General features: G+C 42.2%; 1 protein-coding gene across 4 annotated transcripts in view; it reads left to right on the plus strand.

Annotated features, from left to right (window-relative positions):
* The window catches only part of BRD1 (bromodomain containing 1), a 118,615-nt gene extending 106,913 nt beyond the window's left edge, over positions 1 to 11,702 (plus strand). For all 4 annotated transcript variants that reach the window (XM_067564375.1, XM_067564374.1, XM_067564376.1 and 1 more), the window contains one exon: positions 10,228 to 11,702. In XM_067564375.1, the coding sequence (XP_067420476.1) occupies positions 10,228 to 10,411 (184 nt within the window). In that variant the 3' untranslated portion in view covers positions 10,412 to 11,702. The remainder of the gene's footprint in view (positions 1 to 10,227) is intronic.
* Positions 11,703 to 12,309: the final 607 nt, after the last annotated feature.

Genomic DNA, 12,309 nt, shown 5'->3' on the forward strand with positions numbered 1-12,309 from the left:
CATCTGGCTGTGTGGGGTGCAGACTGCTGCTGGCGGGGAAACTAGGACCCTCTATGCTTGAAGAGGGGCAGGACTCTAAAAACCAGTTCCTTCTGGTTTGGCCTGCAGGCCACCCATTGTGAGTTAGCTTCCAGGCCATGTGCTTCAGTGTGTAGTGACAGTCACTTATCTACACTAGTGCTTTGTCTGTGAGTGTGTGACATACTATGAGTAATTTGTAGGTGTAAAATAGTGAATGTAAGAATGAGCACAGTAGCATCAAAATGTTTACTTTAAATATGTAGTGATTTGTAGTCCTTAAAGGTGTATACATCAATACATTTTTAAAGAGTTGATCGGCTAGTGGCCCTTCAGATTGTAAAAATGATGTTTGTGGCCCTCAAGCCAAAAAGGTTGGGAACCACTGCTCTAGAGCCCGCTTATGATCCTTGGGCATATATACTCTGGCACCAAAGAGAGAATTTTATTGCCCACCACCAGCCCCGTACTATAGAACTCCTCACTTCTACCACCAACAGGCCTACAAACCTCCTCAGAAACTCCCTAAGGTACACAGAGCAACATAGACATCTGTACAACACACTCAGTCGTGAAAATAGTATTTCTGAGTGCACCTTGAAAGTTGTCAACCATTCTATACACCAGTGTTTCTCAACTGGGGTTCCGTGAGAACACTGTTAGGGTTCCGCGAGAAAGTGACAATGTGCTGCTGAGAGCAGCTGTTCTCCGCGCCGCCGAAAAAGGGAAGATGTCCCGGATTTTTTGGCAGAGGGTATCGAGTATGAGTGTAATTTCCCCACGGAGCCTAAAGGGGAAATTTAATTGAGAAATGCTGACCTAGTTGTTTGTATGTAATTTGCTTATTTCGACATTTTTTTTGGCCCCATATGTAAAAATACTGTTAAGAGTTTGGGGGGGTTCCGCAATTATTTATTGAGTTCAAAAGGGTTCCGTGGCCAAATTTAATTGAGAAACACTGCTATACACTATTGCTCCTACCCTCCATGACTTTTAGGGGTCGTCTCAGACTCATCAGCTTAGAGAGCTATAACAGTGGACAAGTGGGTCTTGGGCATCGTTTGACTCGGCTACACCATAGAGTTTATGACGATGCCTCCTCCATGTCTCCTGGCCTGAACTCCCCTCAGAGATCCCTCTCATGACAATATTTTTACCCTGGAGGTGGACTCTTTTCTGTAGAGAGGAGCAGTGGATCCTATCCCTGCGACCTTTCAGGGCACAAGGGTTCTACTCTTATTTGCGGGTACCCAAGAAGAAAGGGGTATGGGGAGACCAATTTTGGATCTCTGACACCTCAACCACTTAATTACGAGCTGAAATTCTGAAATGCTTGTGGCCATCCTTCCCTTACTAGAAAAAGGGATGGTTTATAAAATGTTCCTGAGGTTCAAAGTGGGGCATCAACTTTTCCAATAGAGGGCTCTCCCTATTCGGACTTATTACTGCCCCACAAGTTTTCTCTGTGGTAGCGGCTGACCTACGACATCAGGGAATCCTGGTCTTCCCATACTGGGATGACCTGCTGCTGGCAGTGTGGTCCAAAGAGGAAGCTCAAGCATCAGTGTCTCAGCTTCTTCTTCTACTCTTCTCCCTAGGAGTTAGCATCAATATAAAAAAATCAATTTTGCACCCTACTCCCTGGAATTCATAGGAGCTTGTTTGATGCGACCTCCACATGAGCTTATCGGCTACAGGACAGATTCCATAGCCTACTGGACCAAATAGCCTTGATAATCTCCAACCCTTCAGTCTCGGCCAGGACCTACCTCTACATCCTAGGGCACATGGCAATGTTCACACATATCACACTCTTTGCCTGCCTGCACCTTGGCTGTCTACAACTATGTTGCAAAGAGTTTATTCTCCTATCCTATTCACCAATCCATGGACACCATACTCAAAGTTCCACCAGAGGTCATCTCTTCTCTTTGGTGGTGGATAGACCCAATACAAGTCTACTCCGGGATGTTCTTCCTTCCATCCTTGTCGACTGTGACAGTCATAATGGATGCGTCACTCTCAGGCTGGGGCGATCACATTGGAGATCACATGACAAAAAGCACATAGAGCACGTGAGAGGCCAGGATGCATATAAACATTCTTGAACTTTGGGTGGTACTCAAAGCATGCCACATGTTCTTACCAGCCATCTGCTATCACTGTGTCCTCATCATGCCAGACACCACCACAGTATACTACATAAACAAACAGAGGTACACCTCAGTGCTGTGTATGGCAGTGACTTGCCTCTGTGCATCATACATCATATCCTTTTGTCAGCAGCATAAGTGCCAGGTACCCAGAATGATTGCAGATTCTCTCAGCAGGAACTTCGCAACTGACAACAAATAGGAGTTGTGTGACAAGATAATCGCTGATGTCTTTGGTTGCTGGAGTATGCTAATCAAGAGACCTCTTTGCATCTCACACCAATACCAAATGCACCCAGTATTGTTCCAGCAGTTAGGTGTTGGGGCTGCCCTCCCCACCCCCCCCACACAGCAGGGGGGGTTCGTCCTCCGCGATCAGCCTGGACTCCGCCAGTTACCGACTCTCACCACGAGGAGGTTGCGGTTGGACTTGCCAATCAGAGGCTTTCCTCAAATGAGGGGTCCCTGCCAGCTTAATGCCGAGCCCTAACAGGAGGGTGGAAGAGAACTCGGACTCTACGGAGAGATACTTTCAGCACGGCTCTCGCCATCTCTCCGGCACCAATTATTCACCCCACCTCACCCTCAGGTTCTTCAGGAGGGGACTCAACCCCTCCGACCGTCCGGGCTCAACAACTGAACAGGGTCCAGAGACGCATGAAAAGCCATTAAGAGAACATTAAGAGAGGGGAGGATTCGGTGCCCACTCACTAGGCAACGCTCTGGTTGTTGATTGGTCATCCCAGATGAATTATGCCTCCTCCCACCCCCCAACTCCTACCCCGCATCCTCCACAAACTCCAGTGGGAGAGAGCAATGTCCATTCTGTTTGCTCTGTTCTGGCCATGCCAGTTCTGGTTCCCCCTTCTTCTCCGCTTGTCAAAACAACCTCCACTTCTGCTCCAAATCTTTTTGGAACTCTGACACAACACAGCGACAGACTCAGCATCCAAATCTATGGATGCTACACCTAACAGCATGGTTTTTGGATGGACACCGCTATTAGCACGAGAATACTTATTGGCAGTGCCAGACATCCTCTCCAGTAGCTGAAAGGACTCCACAAGGTGATCCTACCAGGCCAAATGGACACACTTCATCTCCTGGGCCCAACAGCAAAGTCTTGTCCCCAACAGCTGTGAACATCCCCATGCTATTACACTATTTCTTCTACCTGAAAGAAAAATGGGCCCATTGCTCCCTAGTGGGACTTAAACCTAGTCCATATCTTTTTAATTAACTCTCCTTTTGAACCTCTGGCCTCCTGCCCTTTCTCTCCTCTCCATGAAGGTCGTTTTCCTAGTTATCATTATATCAGCAAGGAGAGTTGGTGAGCTGGGAGCCATGACTGCAACCCCCCTTTTCACCACATTCCATAAGGACAAACTCTCACTGCAACTGCATCCCAAGTTTCTGCCAAAGGTGGTTTCCCAAGTACATCTCAACCAACCCATTCTTTCCAAAACCATACTTCTCAAACGAGGAATCTTTGTTTTGTTGCCTCAATGTGCTGAGGGGCCCTGGCCTTTTATTTACAAAGGACAAAGCCACTTCAGAAGTCTACCAGGTGATTTGTCACTACAGTGGAGAGGCCATTTCTACCCAGAGAATCTCTAAGTGGGTCTCCGCGTGCATTACGCGATGCTGTCAGTTGTCAAGGCGCTCCCCATCAGATGGAATACGAGCCCATTCCACAAGCCCCTTGCAGATATAAGTAAGGTGTCCATGTGGAATTCTGTACACATCTTTTTCTCTCATTATGCTGTAGTACAGGGGTGGCTAAACTTACTGACCCTCAAAGTTGCATGCAACAATCTTCAGAAGTTTGAGAGCTGGGGTGCACCTGCTGGATCTCGGAACTTCAGCCCTGCGATGGGGTGGTGGGGCTAGGGGCTTCAGCCCTGGGGGGGGGGGGTCTAAGGGCTTCAGCCCTGCAGGAGCTGCCTGCTGGGGCTTAGGGCTGCAGCATTGCTCCTGCTGAAGCCCTGAGCCCCACATGTGTGCCCTTTGGGGCTGAAGCCCTGAGACCCTCCTCCCCCACCACTAGGCAGAAGCCCTTAGTCCCATCACCTTGCTGCAAGGCAAAAGCCTTGAGCTCCCTCCGCCCATTCTGATAGGTGGATAATGGGTGTGAGCATTGGCTGGGGTGGTGGGGGAGGCGGCTACGCGAGTCACACTTCGACTCGTGAGTCGCAGTTTGGTCACCCCTGCTCTAATACATGATTCTATGTTGGATGCCTCATTTGGCACAGCGGTCCTCCGTTCTATGGTTCCACTTCCTCGCATCCTCCTCTTAACTCTGTCAGTCACCCTCAGTGAAATACAATAGGGACAATCATTTGAAGAAGAGGAGGTTATTTACCTGTAACTGGAGATTCTTCTAAATGTGTGTTCCCTATCTGTATTCCATTCCCACTCTCCTTCCCCTCTGCTGTGGAACTGTAGGTCTGTGGTGGAGAAGGAACTGGGGATGTAAGTCCCGCCCTTCATCGCCTTGGGTAAAATCACGAGGTAATATAAGGGCACATGCATGAACTGCCAAGCAATGCTACTTTGAAAAGCTCTAGCTCCGGGCACATGACACATGAGCATAACTTGCAGTGGAATACAGATAGGGACCACACATCTCTAAGAACCTCCAGTTATAGGTAAGTAACCTCCTCCTCTTCCACTACAAACTTGTCCTTTTCTCCTTCAATTCTTCCATCTTTGTAGATAAGTAACTCTGCTTCTCCAAATTAATTGAATCCCACTCCCAGAATCCCAGCCACTTTTTCACCACTTTTGACTCATTCCTCAAGCCCTCACCTCCTCCTGCCTCAGCTTCTCTCTTTTCACAGGGTCTAGCCAATTTCTTCAAGAGAAAATAGACAAAAATTGACCTGACCTCCCCCCAGCTCAACTGTTCTTCCTCTCCTCCCTGTCAGATGCAGAAGTTTCTCATTTACTCTTCTCTAACCCCTCCACTTGCCTCATTGATTTCATCCCATCTCTTGATATCCCTTGCACCACATTCATCCTCTCCTTTTCTCTTCCGCTTAACTGCTTACTCTCTTCTGGTTCTTCCCCTCATGATACAAACATGCTTTTGTCTCTCCCAACTTAAAAAACCGACCCTTGACCCCAATTTCCTTTCTCATTATGACTCTGTTTCCCTTCTCCATTTCATTTCTAAGTTCATTGAACATTTTTACAATCATCATCTGGAGTTCTGCTCCTCCAGTTCCATCCTAGATCTTCTCCAACCCAGGTTTTCCATCCCCTGCATTCCAGTGAAACTGCTTTTGCCAAATACTCTGACTTCTTCGTAGCTGAAGCATAGAACCACTATTCTGTTCTAATCCTTCTTGACCTGTCAGATCCCTTCAACATCATCAACCATGCTCTTGAAATCTTGTCCTCCCCTGGCTTCTGTGACTCTGTCCTCCCCTGGTTCTCTTCCTACTTCTCTAATTCTTCCTTGAGCAGATTCTCCTTATCTGTCCTCCTCCTCCTCCCAATTTTCCATGTGGGTCCCATAGGACTCTGTCTTTGGTCCTGTTCTCTTCTCCCTCTACCCCTTATCTCTGGGTAGTCTCAGCTGGACACACAAATTCAGCTACCATTTCTAGATCACAAATCTACCTCTGTTCTCCAGATCTGACTCCTGTCCAAACTAAAATCTTGGCCCCTCTCATTGATCTATCCTCGTGGATGTCCAGCCATAAACTCAGGGTCAACATGGCTAAAACAGAGCTCTTAATCTTTCCTCCTAAAGCCCTCCCTTATTATCTCCTTTCTCAGTCACTGTGGACAATGCCACCATCCTGCCTGTCACTCAGGCCCATAATTTAGATATCATCTTTGACTCTGACTTCTCTCTAGGCCCTCATACGTGTCTGTGTCTAAATCTTGCAACTTTTTTCTGCATAACACACACAAGATATGGCTTTTCCTGTCCACCCTCACAGCTAAAACTCTTGTCCAAGCTCTCATCATCTTGCATATTGATTAGAGTAACATCCATTTCTCTGGCCTTGACAAATGCAGTTTTGTCTCACTGATACCCATTCAGAAAGCTGCTGCAAATATCATTTTCCTCTCTTTGACCATTTCACTCTCCTCATTCTTTATCACATCAGACATACACTACTTGTCTTCATTTTCAAGGTACTTCATTGCTTGTCCCTTTCCTATCTGTCATCACTCATTTGCTGTTGAGATGTTGACCCCTGCCTCTGTTTGACCCTCCATTGTCCACTTGCTAAAATTTCAAACAAGCACCTTCATGCTTTCTCCTATGTTTTAGCTCACATTTGGAAAAAGCTCCTCTTGAACATCTGCAAAATTAACTCATTCTCCTTCAAATCCTTCCTTAGAATTCTCCTTTTCTATGTTGCCTATAAAAATCTTGACAATGGCTTGGCTGCTGGTGTGCTGAGACCTTTATCTATCATGCTGACCAATATTGTCATTGTTACCTTATACTCCCCTGTCTATGTCTCTGTCTCCATCTGTTGACTTTCGTCTTTTGCTTAGATTGTAAATTCTTTGGGGTAGGCACCATCCAGTGTTTTCCCAGGAATTGAAATTAGGGCAGAATGTTTGAATTTACAGACGGGTGAGGGCCAACAAGTGGTGAGACCGCAAGGGTGAAGGGGGTTAGAGCACCATAGTAAAAACTGAAAAATGTTTCATAACTATTTTATTAGATTTGACTCATGTTTTAAAATCATCACACAAATTAAAGTTGGTGACTCAAGCCTAAGCCTACTGTGAAGCACTACATCTGTATCCTTCTTTGTTTCTTCTTGTAATTTTGCATAACACTGTTAATGAGCTTCACAAATGCAGTGCATTCATCTTTGGTGGCTTCTTGTGTGTTTGGTACTTCCCATCCTTCATGATATGCTCATGATCTGGCAGAAGACTACTTCTTTCAGAACACAAAATTCTATTCAATGAGGAAAAAGAATGCTCTACTGTGACTGTTGTGACTGGGAGTAGCAAGAGAGGAATTCCTACTTCTTTCATCCCAGGAAACATAGCACAAAGATTGGGTCGAACCACTAGTGACGATAAAGAAGTTGAAGGCAAATCTTCATTCATTCATTGTATGATAATCCACCCTGTGTTCAAATTCTCTATTTTGTCCTGACCACATCTGTAAAAGCTACGTAGAGGTAGAATTCTGGTAGAATCCAGAAGTCACTGTTGTAGATTTTTAAAAATCAAGTCTGTAATTTTTCTGCTGGTTTAACAAACACTTCTTGTCCTCTTCACTTAAGGATTCAATATAAATGCCTTTATTATTCAACTTCTGAACGAAGTCTTTGCTTCTTCCAGTAGGTTTTCAGTGAATATCTCTCTGATTTATCCAAGTGTAGAAATGCATCTATTGTCTTACCTCTGACATCAAGACAACATACACAATGACTTAATACTTGATGCCCATTCGCATCAGTACATTCATCAGCTATGTATGCACATTTTTTGAATGGCAGAAGAGTTCTTCACACTTTCAAGTGCTGAGACTTTCACTGTTGTACCACATGCTACTAACCAGTCAGTTGAGTTTTTTGCAGAAAGATAGTGAGATTTGCCAGGCTTGTTCGGAATGAGTGTCCAGCTTCAGGATTAACAAGTGACAATGCACTTAACATTAGTCTCCAGTTTGTAGTGTGTGATATCTCTTGCTTAAATGGAAAGTATGATGTGACAGCCATATTTATTCACATAAACTGTTGTACTTTCAGCATTCTTAACAGTGTCATTAAGTACTTATTAAGTTGGCTTTGACAGTGACTGGCTTATAAGGCTTTCTGCATGTTGATACAGTCCAAAGGCCTGGTGTTTTACAGCCTTTTCCAATAGGTTTTCAGCATTGGCTTTGCTGATTGGTCTGGCAAACCAAGCCCCTCCACTTTTACTATATAAACCCATGGTACGCCCACAGCTTGAATACTGTGTGCAGTTCTGGTTACCCCATCTCAAAAAAAGATCTATTGGAATTGGAAAAGGTGCAGAGAAGAGCAACTAAAATGATTAGCAGTATGGAACAGATTCCATATGAGGAGAGAGTAAAATGACTGGGACTTTTCATCTTGAAAAAGAGATTGCTAAGAGGGGACATGACAGAGATCTATAAAATCTTGACTGGTAAAGAGAAAGTAAATAAGGAAATGTTATTTACTCCTTCACATAACACAAGAACTAGAAGTCACCCAATGAAATTAATAGGCAGCATGTTTAAAACAAACAAAAGGAAGTAGTACTTCACACAACACACAGTCAACCAGTGGAACTTTTTTTGTCAAAGGGTGTTGTGAAGGCCAAAACTATAACAGGGTTGAAAAAAGAACTAGGTAAGAAAAAAGAACTAGGTCATGGAGGGTAGGTCCATCAATGGCTATTAGCCAGGATTGACAGAGATGCAACACCATGCTCTGAGTGTCCATAGCCTCTGTTCGCCAGAAGCTGGGAGTGAACAACGGGATGGATCACTTAGTAATTGCCTGTTCTGTTAATTCCTTTTAAAGCACCTGGCATTGGCCGCTGTCGGAAGACAGGATACTAGGCTAGGTGCACCCTTGGTCTGATCCAGTGTGGCTATTCTTATGTTCTTATGTAAAAATTAAGTATAATAAAAATGTTTGGTACAGAAACTCCCCAAGATGACATCCTCTCTAGATAGTGACAATGTGAGGTATCTTGGCAAATAATGCATTTTAAAATCTTGTCTTACTAGGAAGTGTATATTTATGTGAGTTTCCCAGTCACAAATCTAGCATGGAGCAAAGTCACTAAAAAATAGTCCAACAAACAAATGTTCCTTTACCATGATCATTCCTGCTCTCTCTACCACACCCCACTCACAGTTGTCCTTGGACAGTGGAGACCCAGAATTCAGAGGTGCTTTCGCGTGTAGTTCACCTTCCACTTGTTGGGCTGGGGAGGAGAAGTCACTTTGCTCATTCCTCTCTGTAGGGCACTCGCTTTGGCGGCTGCTGTTCGTTATGCCACCGTTCACTCTAATGCTCTGTCGCTAATGGCTCTGCACTGTCACCTTCTGCCACTGTGTCCTCTGCACGTTAGTTTCTTGAGGTTCCACCCAGTTCTATGATTTCAGTCCACATTTGGGGAACCTCACTGCTATTACAGGCTAGGCAGTCTCTTCCATAGAAACACTGTTCCACTGCAAATCTAAGCACTTAGATCTGATTATCAATGAATTCAGCTCTAGTGGTCACTTAAAAAAATACCCTAACCACTGGGCAAGGCTGTAAGGAAGGCACCATTCTCCTCTTCCTTGGACTGTTTGTGAATGGTACCTCAGTCCCCTCACAAAAAATGTGGCCAAAACTATTTGGCAAGCTCATGAATAATGATTTTTTTGAAAACACCTGGCTCTAATCATTACCACCTTACGTGGAAGAGTGAGCTTCACATTCTCTATCCTATGTCTATACCTATATCCTATCCTATCCTCTATCCTATGTACTGAATTGGTGATATTAAAATGTAGTAGGGTAAATGCAGAATGCTGGACTGAGCAGAAGTTCTTTGACGATGGAACTCCCCTATTAGAGGCCAAAACTAACACAATTGAGAGCGTGATGTAATCCAACTTTTGCAAAATCCTTTGTGCAATAATGGAAATAGAAGAATGAATAATATTTTTAAAATTCTCCAGGTAAAAACAGCTGAATCTAGAAGTGACTGAAAACAGAGTTCATTGCTATCTAATCTGAACCTGAGCTGTATTAATGCCTAGATATGATGTTGCATCAGACTGACTCCTGTTAAAGTCAGTATTTGCCATCAGTTACAATCCTATGGTGCCTGTTGGATTTGTAAGTCTTGTTTATGCAAGAGGCTGATGCTACCTGGTTCTTAAACCCCACCTTAGAAACACAGGTGTCCTATCTTTGGTAAGAATTTTGCTATTGGATTTTTTTGGAAGATGGATAAATTGTTTTGACACACTGCATGAAAAGCATTATCTAATCCTATATAAGGACAGTCCTGTTGATCTATTCTTTATTTACCCTAAGATTTATTTTATCCTATTTATTAGGCAATGGCTTCCAAAATCCAAAATGGTTCCCCTTGGGATTGATGAGACCATAGACAAGTTAAAAATGATGGAAGGTCGAAACTCAAGCATTCGTAAAGCTGTAAGAATTGCTTTTGACCGTGCTATGACTCATCTAAGTAGAGTCCATGGAGAACCGGTCAGCGACTTCAGTGATATTGACTAACAAAGGTGCTACCAAGGCAAGAAACACACCACACACAGACTTGAACTTCATTAATAAACTTCTTTGTCTAAAAGAATGTACTGAAGATACAACTCAATCATTGATTCAGTGGCTGAGTTCTGCAAACTTCAAACAGTTGAGCAGGTTCTCTAAATCACCATTGCCATATAGATTAATGATTTTATCGTTGTGTTGTAGTTTGGAGGATTTTCCACTAAACCTGTTAAAATGTCTTGTTCATAGTGTTCATAAATTGTACATATATGTATATTCAACACTTAACTTATTCTGATTTTAGAGGTAGCTCTTTAATTCCCTTTTTTTAATTTTGATGGGGAGGGAGTAGGTTTTCATTTCCATTTTTTTACATATTAAAAATAAAATAAAATACCTAAGCACCATCTTCCAACTTAAGGTGCTCGTAAATCTTAAAGCCTAATATCAAAATAACATCAAAGATATATTTGCCTAAATCATATATTGTACAGTATGGTGCTGCTTGTATCATTTTTCCTTGATCTGTAGCTTTTGAAAGACTTGTGAATGTTTAATTTTGTGTAAATCATTGCTCTTTGCACAAAGTACCACATATTTAAGATTGATGTAAATTTACAATTACAAATGTGTATTTTAAGAAAAAATTACATTATTTTGGAGGGTACTTTGTGAGAAAGGCATCAAGAGTAAAATTATGCTATGTACATCACTTGCAAATCACCAAAAACACTCCATTGTTGCCCAAAATAACATTTTTAGAGATTTTTTTTCTTTTTTCTTTGTTTTAAACAAACTTGGCTTAAAGCCGATGAGCACATTATTTTTTTTCAAAACCATCCCATCTATCTCCCATAGATTTTATTTTTTTTCATATATGTGCCTCCCTCTGTTTTATTTATTATAGAAAATGTATTAATTTGCTTTATAATGAAAAGATAAAATTGACAAAATATATTGATATGCATTTTTATACAGGCACATGAGACGACAACTTGCTTTGGGAGGAAAAAATGTATTGGAAATTGTATAAAATGACTTGATGGCTCGTGTGTAATTTGATTTTTTGTAAGTTGTATGCCTTTGTTTCCAATGAGGGGATTTATGTAACTTTTAATTTAGAACACTTTGGTAGCAATAGGAACTTTGGATACCTTTTTGTATGGTACATGTGATGTATATAGAATTAGTACTTTATTTTTATTTTTAAGAAGTAAAGCATTATGTATGGGCAGGGGGAAGAAGGAAGGGTGGGTTTCCAGAACTGCATTTTTTTATATTAAAAAAATAAAGTCAAGATATTGATTGTTGTAGCTACTTTATTCCTACGTTCACTGAAATACTGAATTTGTAACAATGAAAATGGCAAGGTATGTTTGCAATGTGATTTATAATGACTCCATTATTTATAAATGCACTGTGTTGAACTCTTTTTTGCAGTGATATCTTAAATACTGTACCAAGTTATGCAACACCAAAAAATGCATATGAATGCACAAAGTATTTATGCCCAGCTTTTTTTATAATGGATTAGCGAATACAGCAAAACCAATACTTTTTAAATCTTTTTTTTAATTCATTGAGTAGCATTCTGCATTGTTAAACTTGCTTGAATCTTTATTTTAAAGGGACAGTCAATTACTTTTTAAATACTTTTTAATGTTTTTATTCACTGTGGTTTGTAATACCCCCCCTTAGAAACTTGAAATAAAATTTCTTTCTCAACTGATAATTTTGTCCTGCATTTGGCCCCTTTGGAATCTTGTTTTAGTGCCCATTCTCCCAGAGGTAAATTAGATTAAGGAGCTGCTACCGTGTCATTAATTTAATTTCTTTCTGGCATTTTCATAAAGAGGGAAAGTGTCATCTTGTGCTAGGGGCCTCTACTGGCTATTCCAGCTACT

The sequence above is a fragment of the Emydura macquarii genome, unplaced genomic scaffold (genome assembly GCF_026122565.2).
Source record: "Emydura macquarii macquarii isolate MOO-44397 ecotype Brisbane River unplaced genomic scaffold, CSIRO-AGI_Emac_v2 contig_2636, whole genome shotgun sequence".
Lineage (NCBI taxonomy): Eukaryota > Metazoa > Chordata > Testudines > Chelidae > Emydura > Emydura macquarii.